Source organism: Lygodium microphyllum, chromosome 26 (assembly GCF_053477565.2).
Source record: "Lygodium microphyllum isolate KBCC chromosome 26, Lygodium_microphyllum_v1.1.10, whole genome shotgun sequence".
Taxonomy (NCBI): domain Eukaryota; kingdom Viridiplantae; phylum Streptophyta; class Polypodiopsida; order Schizaeales; family Lygodiaceae; genus Lygodium; species Lygodium microphyllum.
In genome coordinates this window covers 2,637,802-2,655,415 of record NC_141160.1, presented here as the reverse complement: position 1 = coordinate 2,655,415, position 17,614 = coordinate 2,637,802, and the positions used below count along the sequence as shown (strand labels likewise).

Below are 17,614 nucleotides of genomic sequence, written 5' to 3'. Positions count from 1 at the left end.
CACCAAGCCTTGATCTGCACTCTTGGAGACCCTTCTCTAAAAGGACCTTTCAGGTTTGTTCTCCTGGTGTGAGACCACAGACCATTAGCTTGCCCAAAAGGGCCATGCTCTGAGGAATTTTGGATCGATGATCCGAAGCCCTCCCTCAGACCGATGCCGGATGATGGTCGCCCACACCACCTTTGCCCGAGAATCCCTGGAACTGTCTGAGCTAGCCCAGAGAAAATTCCGCACTAGGTGGTGAAATTGAACCACATAGGACAAGGAGAAGCACCAACAAGAGGCTACGTACCAAGATGTGGCTAAGAGGAGCTGGTTGATCATGAGGGCCCGTCCCGCTAAGGAAAGACGATAGTGCTCTAGTAGGTTAGCTTCCGCCTAATAGAGTCGAGAACTGAAGGAACTGTTGGGCAGGAGTGATGTGGAGTCCCACCTTTAACCCTGGATATCGGACGGTTTGTCCAGTGTATACCCATCTCAACCCCAAGTGGATGCCCCACTCCATATTAGAGTTCGGATCTATAAGAAAACCAACCGACTTTCGCCACTTGATTTTTGCTCCAGCTGTAGTGCAAAATACCTCTAGAGCTAGTCTCACTCTCTCCAACATCAGCTCATCATGCTCTACATAAAGGGCGATATCATTTGCATTCTCTAAGTGTAGCAGCTCTGTGTTCTCCCTCACTGGAAGTTGAAGGCCACGTAGCCCACTCACATGTGAGTGGAGGAAGTAGGACATTGCCTTCGCAAAGAGTAAGAACAGATATGGGGCAGGAGGCAGCCTTGCGGGACAGATCTCTCCAACCAAAACTTCTCCCCCCCTCCTGCCTCTTATGAGAACCCTACTAGTGGCCGATCTGTAAAGTGCAGAAACCCCACAGTTCCATGCTCGAGGGAAGCCCAATCTCGCCATAGTGCCCTCTAAGGAGTCCCAGTCAACCCTGTCATAGACCTTCTCAAAATCCAAGAGAAGTACAGCCAATCCTTGACCACTGTGTTGAGCCCACTCGGTCGCCTTGAAGAAAGTGAAGACATTGTCTACGATGCTCCTATCATGGACAAAACCTGTCTGTGTGTCATGAATGATGTCTGGAAGCAAGGGGCGGAGTCGACTAGCAATCATCTTGGCCAGTGCCTTTTAGGCCACTGACAACAAGGTGATCGGTCTCCACTGGGATAGCTCCAACCTGTCTCCCCCTTTGGGGAGGAGACTGACAAGACCTACTTATATAGCATCCGTCCTGAGCTGAAAATCTCCTGAAAGGCCAGAAGTAGGGGGTCCTTCACCACCTCCTAGCAGGTAGTGAAGAAGGCCTTAGAAAGACCATCCTCACCGGGGCATTTCTGCCCATCCTGTGCATGGAAGGCCTCCGCTAATTCCTTCTCTGTGAAGGGGTCTAGGAGGTAGTGTCTCAGCATCTCTCTGACGAGGGACGGAATCCAACCCTAGACCTGTTGTCTACAATGGTGTATTCTCACTGAGACTGCCTCCTGCTGAAAAAGCTATCTGTAGTAATCAATGGCAATCTCCATCACCTCATCTGGGCTAGAGCAAATTCTCTCATACTCACCACGGAGGCTACGAATCTGATCTCTTGAGGTCTGAGGCTGATGCACCTAAAAAACTCCCTATACATTGTGTTCCCCTTCCGCAGCCAAAAGGCTGCTGAGGTACGGAAGGAAAACTCCTTGTGCCTGTCCTCAAGACCGGGAGGGCTCCCCGTGCGCGCACCTCCTGCGTGTGGAGTGGGATCCCTTGGTGGCTCTTAGAGTAGTCTTTGAGTGGCTGCTAGGTCTGGCGAGAGTGCTCTCTCCTTCTCCTAGCTCTACTGCCTAGCCTATAGGGCTGCCTTCAGGCAAATCCTGCTTAACTCGGCTAAGACCTTTGCAACGTCTTGTGCGATGATCCGGTCCCTCTTGTCCCACTCCCTAGTCTAGAGCTTCTCAAAGTACCTCCTCACCTCCTCCCTCCTGTAGATGGAGTCAAGTATCGGACAGGATCGCGTGCCAAGGGTTGAAGTGGGAGCATCCAGTGTGAGGAGATTCGGGCAGTGATTAGACAAGGTGGTGCTAGCCAATTTCCCTACCTGGCCTCCTCGGGAGCATCCAGTGTGAGGAGAACCAGGCACTCATTAGACAAGGTGGTGCTAGCCAACTGCCCTACGTGGCCTCCTCGAGAGTGCCCATTGTCCCACATAGAACCGGTCTAGCCGTTTCAAAAGAGCTCCGCTGAGCCGCTTCTATCCCCAAGAGAAGTCCAGTGACCTCTCTCTCTTGTGAAAAGCTGGGTCCCACCAAGCATCACGAGCTCCTACCGTGAGGAGGAAGACTTCCAACGCCTCTTGCTCCTCCTCTGCCATAGACTGGTAATCTTTGCCTCTGCCTTGCTAGTTCTCTAAGGCTTCCAGGTTGTTGAAGTCTCCTCCAACAATCTAAGAGTCCACCTTTGGAAGTCGTGTTGCAATCTCCATCCAGAACCTATTGCATGCCCTAACCTCCGTAGGAGCATAGACATTGAGGACTCCAAGGCATGAGTGCTTGAGGACTCCAAGGCATGAGTGCTCTAAGTCGAGTTTGATCCATAGGACCCTCCCTACCACAATCGTCCTGTGATCTTGCACACAGGTTGTAAAGCTCGGGCCAATAGAGGTACATACGCCTCCACTCTTGCTGTGGGCACCAATGAAGTACTCCCAGTAGGGGGTGTGAGCTGCCTGAAAATATATTTTCTACCCGATGGGCCTGGGTGGGAGTGAGCTTGTGCTCCTGAAGAAGTAAGATGTTGATCCGTTCGGCAAGGGCAAACTGCAGCTCCTACCGAACAATCAATTTCCTGGAACCACATAACCCACTGTAGTGGAGGTTGTTGACATTCCAGGATGCTAGGTGTAAACTTGTGGGGAAGCCTGTGACTGACTGGACTGTTCGGTGTGGAAGTTGATGATGAATAAAAAGAGCTATGGGGCATGTGAATGCGCTTTGCCGTGTTGGCGTGGAGGTTGAACTCCATTCCCCCGTCGTGGCTCTCGGGCAGACCATAGGGGTAATAGATGCTCGAGGCGGTACCACCAGGGCATCTATCAGCTAGGTTGAGAGGAGTGACTCTGTGCATTGGTAGAAGCAGGCAGCCTGTGCTAGGTGCCACTCGATCACATCACTCAGTGAGCTCCACTAGGAAGGGACTCAAAAAATGATGCTCAGATGTGGGACCTCCGCTCCAGCCCACCAGTTAATGTCCAGCATACATCCTGGCCATTGCTGGGAGAATAGTGCTAGCCCTCCTTCACCCATGCATTGGGAGATGTGGTCTGTAACTTGGCCCCTCACTTCCTATTCTTTCTGTGTCATTGTCCAATCTTCTAAATGAGAGGTCTGAAAGAAGAAAGCACAGTTTGGTCCATCAGATGGTGCTAGTAAATGGACCTTACTACTCCTTGACTTGCGGACCACAAAGATCCCCACCTCCAGAGGAAGTGGAAACTCTTTGCGCTCCGCAACTCTCAAATAGGACCACGGGCCACTGCGGAAAAACTCCTGTGGGAGCAATTGCACCTATTGAGGGAAAGTGTGATGGGCGGCTGGGCCAAATGAGCTAGCGGCTTTGTGGGGAAGGGGGGGACTAGGCTCCTAGTGAGGAGAAGATATGGGTGTGTGAGGCTTGTCACCCGTTGTGGGATGAGGGAGAATGGGTGGGGGGGGGTGTCACATATACTGGGTGAGGATCAGGGGAGCTGATCGGTAGGGGAGATGATGGGGAAGATGAAGATTGAGGAATGGTGGGGTGATTGGAAGTATGAGGTGGGTGTGAGGGGGGGGGAGTGGCCCTGGAAGGGAGGGGGGCTGTGGGATAGGGTCGGGGGGTGAATATGGGGGCTAGGGGATCTCGGGTGGGATAGCCTATGATGCCTCAATGGGTGGTGGGGGTGGAGGCCTGTGATCTTGTTGGGTGGGACAAGGTGGGGGGGTGCTATAGGGTTCTCTGCCGGGGGCTCGTCGCCCACCCTCTTGTTCTCTACTGCCGTGGTTGTGTTTGAGGGGTTGAGTGAGACCCCCCCCGGCGGCCGTCTCCCTCTCTGTCTTCGTTGGACCCGTGTAAAGCCATCAGGATCTACCTGCGGGTCTGTGGGCTGAGCTGCCTTGGCTTCGAAATGCGTGCAATTTGTTGCTTGATGCCCAAAGTCATCGCAGGCATTGACCGGGCTACCCTGTCATAATAACTTGCTGCTTGAAAGAGTGTTAGCCTGCCTCAATCTCCAGAAACTTAGGTATGTTTTTTATATATTTCACAGCCACCCGTACCTTCTGGACTCCTACAGCTGTCAATGCATTCGCGAAGTAGGTAGAAAGAATTGTACCGAAGAACTGTCCAAAGTCCTCTACTAATGGACAAACTCTACTGCTAGTCCAGGGAATAGGTGGGTGACCGGGTGTCTAAGAAACCTTTTGTGGAGCACAAATTTCTCTATTGTGAAGCCACTATACCAGGGAACCATATAGATGACCCCTTTTGTGGAGGCAAGTCCTTGGCATTGGTACATTCGGATGTCTGTGGGCCCATGCCTTGTTAGTCTATGGGTAGTGCAAAGTATTTTATTACATTCATAGATGGTTTTTCACAGAAAGTTTGGGCTTATCTCATTAAGCTGAAATCCGATGTCTTGGCTGTGTTTCAGAGATGGCTTGCGTTGGTTGAGAACCAGTCTGGGTATAGGCTAAAATACCTAAGGACAGATAATGGAGGTGAGTATGTCTCACGTGCTTTTGAGCAGTTATGTGATGAGAGGGGTATTAAGCGTCAGTTGACCGCCCCCTACAACCCCCCTCAGAATGGTTTGGTTGAGCGGATGAATAGAACCATCCAAGAGCGTGCACGCAGTATGCTTAGCCATGCAGGCCTACCACAGAGCTTTTGGGCTGAGGCAGTTAGTACAACTGTGCATGTCATAAACAAATCACCCTCTAGTGGTTTGGATTTCCAGGTTGCAGAGGAGGTATGGACTGGAAAACCTCCCTCTTATGCGCATCTCTGTGTCTTTGGATGTGAGGCATTTTGCCATGTGCCCAGGGACAAGAGAAGTAAGCTGGATCCCAAGAGTGTCAAATGCATTTTCCTTGGTTATGGGGATGCAGGCGAGATGGGTTACCGTCTCTGGGATCCGCAGGTGCGGAAAGTCATCTGCAGTCATGATGTAGTTTTCCATGAATACAAAATGCATAGGCAGCCTGAGAGAGTTGTTGAGATCCGCAGGGTCATATTTCAGGAGGAGCCAAGAGCTCCCGCACAGCCAGTTGGACAGCCTACAGTTGCAACAGATGCTCATGGTTAGGGTGTTGGACAGGCAGCTGAGCCTGCCATGAGACGGTCTACTAGAGACAAACGTCCACCTGATAGATTTTAGCCCTCGATGCATTATGTCTTGGTTACAGATGCAGGAGAGCCTTTCACCTATGATGAGGCTATGCGCAGGGGTGACAGTCACTCCTGGGAGAGGGCTATGCAGTCTGAGATAGACTCCCTGCATAAGAATGACACTTGGGATTTGGTTTCCTTGCCTACGGGCAAGAAGGCTTTGCCATGCAAGTGGGTGTACAAGCTAAAAAGTACCTCTGGACACCCCAAGCCGGCATACAAGGCTAGATTGGTAGCAAAGGGTTTTAAGCAGGAGCATGGTGTGGACTTTGACGAGGTCTTTTCTCCTGTGGTTAAGATGACCGCCCTGTGCTTAGTCTTGGCTTTGGTTGCTCAGCTTGACTTGGATTTATACCAGATGGATGTCAAGACGGCTTTCTTACATGGGGACTTGCATGATGAGATTTATATGGAGGAGTCTAAGGGCTTTGCAGAACCTGGCAGGCAGCACCTAGTGTGTAAATTGAAGAAAAGTCTTTATGGCTTGAAACAGACACCTAGGGAGTGGTATCATAAGTTTGATGCCTTTATGCAGTCACAGGGTTACAGCCGGAGTGCTATGGATCCGTGTCTTTACACGAAGAAAGCCCGTGATGGTTCTTTATTGATTTTGGTACTCTATGTGGATGATATGCTGATAGCAGGGAAAGCTCATGATAAGCTAGATGCTCTTAAGACTCAGCTCAAAAAGAGCTTTGAGATGAAAGATTTGGGACAGGCCGCTCACATACTTGGTATGCGTATTAGACGCGACATGCATCAGGGACTCCTCTACTTGTCACAGAGGGAGTACATTCATAAAGTCCTTGAGTGCTTCCGCATGCAGGACGTAAAGTTTATTGGCTGTCCATTGCCTTTTTATGTGAAGGTATCACAGGGTGATTGTCCGCAGACAGATGAGCAGAGGGCTGAGATGGCCAAGATTCCCTATGCATCCGCAGTGGGGAGTCTTATGTATGCCATGATAGCCACTCGTCCAGATATTGCCTTTGTAGTTGGTGTTGTGGCACGCTATATGGCTACACCTGGCAAGAAGCATTGGGATGCCGTGAAGGGTATCATGAGGTACCTGAAGGGCACTGCAGATATGTGCCTATTCTATGGCAGCTAGGATACAGGAGTCGTGGGATACATTGACTCTGATTATGCAGGACATGCAGATAGTAGGAAGTCCACTTCCGGCTATGTATTCACCTATGCTGGAGGTGCTGTTTCTTGGATGTCCAGGGTACAGAAATGCACGACACTTTCTACTACAGAGGCCGAGTATGTTGCAGCCACCGAGGCTTGCAAGGAGGTCATTTGTTTGGGTCGTTTAGTTGCTGACCTTGGTATTGATGCTATTCCTACACTGCATTCGGATTCTATGAGTGCTATTCAGTTAGCCAAGAATCCGGTCTTCCATGCGAAGACGAAACACATTGAGGTGAGGTATCACTTCATACATGGGGTCGTTGAGGACAAGTTTGCTGATCTTGTCAAGATCTCGACTGACCAGAATCTTGCAACTCTGCTCATGAAAAGCCTCTCTACAGAGCGCTTTGCCTTCCTCAGCAGGTTGATGGGCGTGGGATGAGATGACGTCTTTTCTCATCCTGTTGTACATGTGTACATGCTGTACTGTGTTTTTTCTTTTTTCTTTTCACTCCTCACTGGGGCAGATTCGCCTTTAAGTGGGAGGTTGTTGGAAGTAAAGGCGCCTTTGCCTAGCCGCCCGTGTATTACTACACTGACAGTCACCGCCACTGCACACTGCAGGTGGCGGGCGCCTGTCACTGTTACTTTATTCTTTTTTCTTTTAGTGACAGTTTGAATAAAGGAAGGCCGGGCCACACATTGTGGCTGTTGGAGTTTCCATTTCTATTCTCTTTCTTTCTTGCTTTTGCTCTCCCGCCATAGCTCTCGAGTCCAACCTTCGATCCGTCACTCCCTTTCACTGTCTTAGGCACATCCTCCAGTCTAATGCGTATTTGATAATACCCACTTTTTAAATCTATACGGCTGAATATTGCTGCCCCCTACAATCTATCCATAACATCATTGATTCGAGGGATCGGAAAGCGGTTCTTTATCGTGATCTTGTTCAGAGCACGATAGTCAATGCACATACACCATGAACCATCCTTTTTCTGTACCAAAAGCACTGGAGAACAGAAAGGAGATGAGTTGGGCTGAATCAGCCCTTTTTCTAACAACTCATTTACTGGACTCATAATCTCCTCTTGTTGGGCTGCACTGACTCTATAGGGTGGTTTATTAGGAGGGCTACTTCCAGGGATAAGGTCTATGCCATGATCTTCGGGTCTTTTAGGTGATAGTTGCCTTGGAAGTGATTGAGAGAAGCAATCAGCATACATTTTCAGAAATGACATGCGATCTTTCTCTAATTTAGATATATTCCCAACATTCTCACTATCATCCTTATCCTTAGCAAAAACTAAATACGCTGAAAGGTGATTTTTCATTACTTTAGAAATAGCAGTTGCGGATACAACAGAAACATATTCCCCTTTCAACTTTACATCAAGTGTGAGTGTCTTTCCCTTATGTTGAATAGTGATCTCTTTTGCATATGAATCAATCACTGCATGCATATGGTGGCACCATGGCATACCAAGCAACACATCACAACCCTCAAGTGGAGCAATGTAAAACTCTTCGCTGTCCACATATCCCTGTATGTGCAATCAAAGCTTTCCAATGAGTGGTGTGACAGGTTTTGCATGACGCTTACATGCCATTCCAACTTCCCCCATGGCTCCCATCTCATCCTCTTTGATGTCTAGACGGGCTGCCATGTCAGTAGAGATGAAGTTGGCTCGTGCGCCATTATCAAAGAAGATCAACGTATGCTGATTCCTAATTTTGTCCCATGCTCTACACAACTTAGTAGAATCATCATTGGGCTGATCACTAACAACATTGGGCACCAATCCCACTGATGTTTTGGGCCTTTTACCCTTAGGATCTCCCTGATTTTCTGATTTTGCAGCTTGCTGCCTATTGGGACAGTTCTTGGTAATATGATCGTCCTGTTCACAAATAAAACATTTATTTGCAGCCATCAATTCCCTACGTTGTGCCAATATTTTCGAGCCCTTTCTTTGCTGTTTTGGCCTCTTTTCAGGTTGGTTTTCAGATACGCCCCTTTTCTCAGCGTTAAACAACTTTTTATTGTTTTCTCCCCGCTCTCTTGGAAGCCCGAATCCTTTCCACACAGCAAAGAATCGGTTGTAGCAGCAGTCTCTATAAGCTGAGACATGCTAGACACGGTGGATTTTATGGAAAAATCCTTGATTCCTTTGGGTAGCCCATATACATATTTTTCCACTTGCTCATGAAGGGGTACGGTACGATAAGAAGTGACGGGCAGCAATGCATCCCAAAAGTTCTTATTATATTGCTCTAAATTCTTGCATTCCTTTGCATCAAGCTTGTTCCAAGCTGTCATGATGTCCACCTCAAAGATACTAGTCAACCAATTCGATGCAAACATTTGTTTGAATTGTACCCATGTTGACGGTGCTCTACCTTGCATCAAGAGCATCGACCACCACTGCAATGCATTTCCTTCAAGAAAGTGGCTGCCTTTCGAATCTTAGAGGATTCGGTGAAGTTTCCCCTTGAATAGGCTGCATCAAACTGCTGAATGAAGATCAAAGTTTTCAGCCTATCTTGTGCACCACTGAAGGACTCAAACTTCACTGCTTTTCCACCCTCATCATAGTCTTTTGCTTCCCCTTTGGGAGTCAAGTTGTCATACACTGGCTACTGCAAAAAGGGTGCATTTGCTGTATTTACATTATGACCAAGCCCAAATGAAGCATTTGGATGACCAGTAGTCATTCCTTGAGCCCCATAAGCATTCGGGGTTGTAGATGCATTGCCAAACATTCCACTTTGTGCCCCAAGCATCAAGCCAATGCTACCATACATAGGGTTTTGCACATTTCTAGCCATACCCGAATACAGTGGGCCTTGCACACCATGCATTGGCTGCTGCATACCATAGGGATTTGTGCCATGCATTCCCGTATGCGGCCCTTGGCCAACCATTGCATGAAAAATCGTGCTACCACCAAAGTATCCTGCCTGCCCCATCATAGCATACATGCCCAGCTGTCCAAAATCCATTGGATTGGCACTTCCATAATGGCCTTGCATTTGCATTCCTTGCTCCATAGGTACCAACTATTTAGCTTCATTGGCCTCTTTAGAAGCTTCAAGTGAAGGATTTGGCACTACCTTCGGTGCACCTTGCTGTCCCGAAGGTGTAGAAGTTGACTTCTTCTTTTTGCCCTTGCTGTCCTTCTTTAGAGCATTCAAAAATCGGGTGAACTGAGGATCCTTTGCCAATTCAGCAAAGAGATTTGCTGCTGTCCTCATCCGATTTTTGAACTGGTCATCAAATTCCTCTTCACTTTGCTGGTCATCTATCTCATGACAGCCTGAAGGCCCTGTATCTTGCCCAACAACAACATTTTCAGCTTGTTGTCCATCATGAGAGCCTTGTCCAAGATTAGGCATTGCATTTCCTTCATTCCCATGAGAATGTCCATACTGAGAGGCATCATCATTGCTTGATTCCATCTCACTGTATGAAGACATGTTGCTGTAATTTCTCAACTGAGCACAAAAATCAGCACTAGCAGAAAGCTTTGGCTTGCAATCAAGTGCCTCGGGCTCACTAAATCAAGAGATTGAGTGATTATCTTGGCAATGGAACCAGGAAACCAGCCTTCCTTCTTGGATAGGGTGGTTTAACCCTGATTAAGCACTTAATTACAGCAATCAGCAAATGAACATAAACTGAAATGCTCACTTTACCTTCATAAACTTGGATAGTGGACACCTTGTTGGCCCCAAAACTGGCGCCCCTTTCGGCATTTCTTTAATTTCAATCATTGATGGATAAATTACAAGCCGAGATTTTACGATCTCCTTGGCTGATTCAAAAGCCCCTTTGCTGTTCCAATAATCAGCAAAGCATTTAGGCAAATTGCCCCTTGATTTTCACCTAGGACTTGCTCTAATGGAACCCCAACTGGTCAAATGCTGCCCCAAATTCACAATAGATAGGCTGGCATCTGAAATCCTCACAATTCCACGAATTTCGGGTACTGATTTCAGTGTACAATGCCTTTGACTGATGGCACTAGTCCCAAGGTGACTGCTAAACCCTAATTACTGCTGTAATTTAGGGTTTACAGCAGTCAATTCTCTGTTGTCCACCAAATTTGGCTGTACTCTGCTACCATTGGCTTAGAATTGCTAAGAATGCTTGAGCATAGACTGGAGGAGATGAGAGAATGCTGTAAGTTGGATTTGTATCTTTTGATCCGTAGCTCTGATGACAAATCTGATGGCACCAACAGCTTCAAAAGGGGGGGTAAAACATCAGCTCGGTTGGCGAGCCCTCCTCTTCTACCGCCGTCTCTCTTGAGGCAGAAGAGAAATCGTGCTGACCCTTGTCCTGTTGCGGCGTGCGATCAGTTGTCGTCGCCTTTCAGAGCCAAGTATGATCACCTCCTCTCCCTCTACCAAGCTCCGAACGGCTACAATTCAACTTCCACCACCCTCCAACAGCCTTTTCCCTAGTTGCATGGGAAAGTTTTGCCAAGTGGTAGCCTTCCTAATGCATTTTCAGCCATTAAATTAAATTTTCAGAATTAATTAATTCTGAAAATCAATTTCAGCCCTTTTGACCCTGCCCAAAACTAAACATACCCATTTGTAATGAAATTGGCTAGGCCATTTGCAACTTGGAGTGGTTCCCAACCTATGTTGACCCTTAGACTAGCATTAATTAATTAATTAATGCTAGTCCCTAGTGTCACCACTGACACTTAATGGCCAAACAATTCTCCTAGGGTCCAACCTGGCACCAACTGACCACCAAAACCTAGTTGGCATAACTTAACACGACTTTTGCCTTTAACATCCACTGTATCGTCGAGGTCCTTGGCCCGTTCCCATGAAATACCTGCCATGTGCATCACATGTGCTAAACAACCTTGCACATTTGATTAATAACTTAATCAAATGTTACCAGCAAGATTAAAGCATTTCAAAATTTCACATCCTCGTGACAAGAAACCATAGTAAAATTAAACATGGAAAGGCCAGACTGGTAATAAATTATAAACAGCTCAATAAGTATACAAAGTTGAATGGATACTACTTACCAAATAAGTCATTGCTGTTGAATAGAATAAGAAACAAAAATATATTCTTCAAATTGGACTGCAAGTCAGGGTTCTGGCAATTAAAGCTAGATGTTGGAAGCATTGAATATACGGCATTCTTAACACCACAAGGCCAGTACGAATGGATTGTGATGCCTATGGGATTAAAAAACGCTCCATAGGAGTATGAACAACTAATGGATAATGTATATATTGTTATATCAGATTATTGTATCATATATATTGACGATATTTTAATCTTTAGTAAAAATATACAACAACATAAGGAGCATCTGAAGAAGTTTCTTGAAATAACAAAAGAAAATGGGATAAATCTTTCATATAAAAAGATGGAAATATTTCAAACAAGGATTGAATTCCTTGGATTTATTATCGATAATAATGGTATAGAATTGCAACAACATGTTTTGGAAAAGATTTCCCAGATCAATTGCAAGATGTAAAACAATTACAGAGGTTTCTTGGTTGTATAAATTACTTTAAGGAATTTCTAGCTTATATAGCACATCTCAGGCAACCACTACAAAAACTCCTCAAAAAGGGAAGTCCATGGAATTGGACAACCACTGAAACAATTGCCATTATTGAGATCAAGAAATTAGGTAGTAAAGCACCAATATTGGCTTTACCGCTGATGATACATTATTTATCCTAGAAACCGATGCCTCTGGGGGGCGGTATTAAAAGAACAAATTGAGACAAAAGAAAATGAACAAATTAAAACAAAAGAAAACATTTGTTGATATGCATCTGGAACATTTTCTGATCTAGAATCTCGGTATCATTCAAATGAAAAGGAATTGCTTGCTGTAAAAAAAGCGATATATAAGTTCAATTTCTTTTTGTTACCTCACAAATTTATAATCAGAATAGAAAACACTTAGATCTGTGGTTTAATGTTTAATAAACTCCTGGATTTACCACAGTATAAAATATTAATTAGATGGTAGTTGTTCTTTTCTTATTATAATTTTGAAGTTCAGTATATTCCAAGAAAAACTAACAATTTTGCCAATCCTTTGAGCAGAGAAGAAAATGGCCAATAAAGCTCTTATTGATGAACTCAGAGATTGCTTGGAAACAATTAGCAAAGTTAGTGAAAAAATTAAAAGTTTTATTAATAAGCTAACTCTTGAAGAAACATAACTTGAGTTGCAGATACAAGAGATGGACAAAGTGGATACTACTACTCGTCCCGAAGGATCTAGTAAAGGTAATACCACTAAGGAGCCTACTAGCTCTATAATCGTAACGGATAATACATCTACTGGTCCTACAAGATCTAGTAAGAAAGGTATTACCACTATGATTGAGCATATGAGCTCACTAGCCTTAATAGGTAATACAATCCTGAAAGGGAAAATACAAAGTTCCCTTGTGGAATATACAAATCCTTCGCCATCGACTACTATACCACCCATCAACTATCAACCCTACGCTGATAATATTGTATCAGCCAAAGTCTTCAACGAAGAATACCAGCTCGTCACTAGTTGGATTTAAGATTTACAACCATGTAAACATTTCATAAAGCTTAATCAAGGGCTTTATCCTAGAATTATTGCTATGCCTAAGAGTGATCCTAGACATGGTAAATAAACTCTATTATTTTGCCTACCTGACCAAATATACACTTCAGCATCCCTACAGGAGTTAATCCCAGTTACCACCAATTTTTACTTATAATGCTAATCAATTATTACATCATAACCTAACCGGAAAAATACATATAAAATTCTTCAACGCCACTCCAGAACCTATGCATCAGCAGGGGATATATCTGGCAATTGTGCGGCACTATTCGCCTACCGAAACTGTTACTATCCCACCAACACAGGCTAAATCTGTCAATAATAATTTGGCATTTAAGCTTGCCCAAGGATTATCCATAATCCTTACTCAACTCAATAAACTTCTCAAAGAAAAAAGGGGGAGGTTTATTAGTCAAATCTACAATAAAGCTGATGTAAGCATCCTAATCCGGAACAACTCAACAACCACTGAAAAAGACCTAGAAATAGTGGTAAAGGTCATTAATTCTTTGAGTCAAAAGGATCATAGCCATATCTTCTGAAGAGATCATCCTCCCAAGGGACACAAGCTCATCCCTCATGTCCTCCAACCTGTTAATATGATCCTTTATGGAAGGGGAATCATCAACAACAAGCATTCATAATTTCTTCTTGAGAGCAATTCGATGGGCAAATATCTTTTGATGATACAAAGAAGCAAGCTTTGTCCACACTTCTGCTGCTTTGCGCAACTTGGGCACATGCACTAGGATAGAATCCTATAATGTCATAAAGAGGAAAGATCAAGCTCGAGAGTTGAGCTGATCCCATAAGGCCGCAGGATCCATGGATGATCCAATGGTGGGATCCTCCACTAAATGAGGAATAGGGTGGGTAACAAACTCCCAAAGATCTAAGGTATCAAGAATACACTCCACCGTACACGACCAAAGTGAGTAGTTTGAACCATCAAGCTAGTTCTCTTTGGGTAAAGACGGGAGTACGGGCACCTGTATAGAGGGTGCCATTGATGTCATATGAAGGCCACTAGAACGGGCCTTGTGTGAGAGATGGAGAGAACAAGGAAGAAAGGGTTCATGAACAAGTAGGCTAGTGTGCTTCACGATCTACACAATAGGGCTGACCAGCACTTAATGCTAGTGAAATGCCTGAAATTCTTAGAAAAAATCTTGGAAAAGGTATTCAATGTCCGGAAGGTGAGACCGACAGAGGTGTGTTGAAATTGCTCGGGAAATGCACACAAAATTGCGACTGGAGGAGAAAATGCACTGAAAGGCAAAAAACTAAGTCCTCTAGAATGAGCTACCTCCTCCATCAAGACAAGGGACTGATAGGTCAGAGCTCCTAAAGTCCTCATCTAACTTAGATTGAGGCTCACACAAAGGAGATGACAAGGCATGACAATCATGATTGCTAACAATATGGGTGTCTCATCAAGGTTTAGATGAATTTATCATTTTACTTTTATTAAGACATCCTGTCAAAAACTGTCAGCATTGAAGTCCCCTAAAAATGTCTGAAGTTGGAGAATTATTTGGTGATATCCGCTACACGATAAACCCTCCGGTATAGGCCATACCGGTCCCGTAGCACATTCTCCTAGACATTGCAGGTTTGATAGGAGGGTAGCTAGCCTTTACAAGCCTCTCAACCAAGGTTCAAATGAATTTATCTTTTTACTTAATGTTTTATGCCATTGGTATCCCTCAAAAACTATCAAAATCGAAATCCCTAATCATGCTTGAAGTTGTTTGTCAGAGATGAACTATTTTTAAGGAAGATCTTGAGTCCCTATTCTTAGAAGATATATTTTATAAAAGTTCATTAATTCATTAGACAACCCTACAATGGTAGTCATTCAAAATATTTTTTGCATAAAGTAAAAATAATGGTTATGTAGTGATATATAATTTTGTTTGACTTGAGATAGTTTATAGTCATTCAAAACAATTTTTGGATTAAAGATGATCTACATAGAGTTAAAATAATGTTTGAGTCATGGTTTTAAATGGATATGTAGTGTTGTAGAATTTTATTCTATTTGAGTTATTCCTTGAAGTAGTACCTTGTATCTAAAGGATCTTTATTCATTCTTTTTTTCCTTTTTGCAGGAAGGAAAAGGAAAGAAACTAAATATCTCTGTAGAAACATGTCCACACTATCTTGCTTTTGCAGCCGAGGAAATACAAGATGGAGATACACGCTTTAAATGTGCACCACCTATTCGGACAAAAGAGAACAGATTTCGATTATGGAGTGCTCTCCATGTGAGTAATTTGCTTGTTAGTTAAGTATATACGCCACATTTTTAAAAGGCTTTTATCATGCAAGGGCAATGTGTGTTAGCAGTCGTGTGTCATGCACAGTTAGCTCTTACCTATGAGCCTTAGTTTGAGTCAACTGAGGACATTAGGAGTACTACATTGTGATTGTTTGTTTGAAAAGTGGGGTATATATTTCATGGGACTAATTAGCCCAACCGCTTAGAACTCACAGACTTGATACATTATCGTAGTGATTGACTACATAACTAAATGGGCAGAAGCAATGGCAACTTGCAAAAATGATGCATGAACCACAGCTCGGTTTCTTTGGGAGGAAGTCATCTCACAATTTGGATGTTCCAAAGAGACCATCAGTGATCAAGGGACTTATTTCCTCAATGAGGTAATCACCTTCTATCCACGTTCTTAGTCATCCATCAAAAATGATGTGCACTCTACCACAAGGAGCTATAAATTCTGTGGCTTACATGATGAATGCAATGAACAAGGTCCTTAGAGATTATAGCCCTCAGTTGACAATTTTGGCGAGCTGACCTGAATGCACACATTTTGGGCCTGGCCAATTTTTATGCCGATTGTGGCCCCTGTTTACCTATTTATAGGCAGCCTACCCCAGCTCATCTTTCCAGCTAGACTCCATCGTCATCATCTCCTCTTGCCTCTATCTCGCCCCCACACTGACTCCATGTGTTGGGGCAGACAGAGATCAGTCTCTTGTACCATTCATTCTCAGCTAGATTGTTCCTTCATTCTTTGCATTCCTTTTGTCTCTCTTTTCTCTCACTCCATGCCCGCTTTCTTTTCTGCTGTACACCCTCACATGATATCATTCGCCTTGGTCTGAGTGAGACTTGACAAAGAGGAGCTACAGTCCAAGTTTGTACCAGCTGGGCATCATCTACAGGTGCTGTCTACCCCGCATTTTCAGCTCAACTGAGCAATAAGGCCTTGTCCTCCCTCTACCCGGCTGTGTTTGGTGCTGGAAAGAAGAGGAGCTACAGTCCAAGTTTGTACCCACTGGGCATCATCTACAGGGGCTGTCTACCCTGCATTTTCAGCTCAACTGAGCAATGTGGCCTTGTCCTCCCTCTACCCGGCTGTGTTTGGTGCTGGAAAGAAGAGGAGCTACAGTCCAAGTTTGTACCCGCTGGGCATCATCTATAGGTGCTGTCTACCCTGCGTTTTCGGCTCAATTGAGCAATGTGGCCTTTTTCCCCCTCTACCTGGCTGTGTTTGGTGCTGGACAGACATCAAAGATCTCCACCTTTTGTCAGGCTACCTCTCTTTATGCTGCATTTGTTAGCAGATTAGGTAGCTCACAAGTGAGTCCGTGCATTTGTATTTGTGGGGTGGGCACAGGGGATTATTTTAGGTAGTTTTTTGGTGCTCATTTTGTTAGCAGATTAGGCAGCTCATGAGTGAGTCTATGCATGTGTATTTGTGGGGTGGGCACAAGTGATATTTTAAGGCATTTTTCTAGTGCTCATTTTTATGGTTTCTGGCATCTTTGGTTGGCCGACTTTATTTTGGGGCCATCATGATGCTGGTCGACCTGATTTATTTTGGGCATTATTTTATACCTATTTATTTGCAGTCCCTCCTCCTCAATGATTCATTCACTTGTAGACTTCCAGAGCAGGTTTTGTTGGAGAAAGAGAGAGAGTGTGAGTGCTCACACACCTGGTGACTCATTGTTGTACGTAGTTCTCTCAAGTTTGGTATATGGATTATTCCATTTTTCGAGCATTCTTCTGAGTTCTTCTTTGCAGTGTTCTTGTTTTCTCTTTTCTCTTTTCTTGTGTTGTGCAATCTATTACAGGCATCTTCTACACTTCCATCTGTGTTAGGTCCTGGTGTGGTGCTTTTGCTGTTGCTGGCTAGGCTCACATAAGGGAACACTTTGGCAGTCTAGCCTAAGGCAAGGAATCCATGGTCACATATGCTCAGAGGCACCATTGATAGGAGGTCATGTATGCTATTGGAAGACATTATTGATAGACATTGAGAGCTGTTGTGATTCTTCTCTATTTTGAGGGGTTGGTATGATTGACAACATCAGGTTCTCTCCCAGGCACCTTGGTGGTGGCTTGATCACCCACTGCTTGGGTATCCATGGTCCTATTGTGATATTCTTTGTTTTATGGAATTTGATGAGTTATTATCATTGTATCATCGTATTGT

General features: G+C 44.7%; 1 protein-coding gene across 1 annotated transcript in view; it reads left to right on the top strand.

Moving 5' to 3' along the window:
* ALN (allantoinase) overlaps nucleotides 1-17,614 on the top strand; it is a 170,887-nt gene that overhangs the window by 110,265 nt on the left and 43,008 nt on the right. Inside the window, exon 11 of the mRNA XM_087668585.1 lies at nucleotides 15,260-15,415. Coding sequence (XP_087524711.1) covers nucleotides 15,260-15,415 — 156 coding nt within the window. The remainder of the gene's footprint in view (nucleotides 1-15,259; nucleotides 15,416-17,614) is intronic.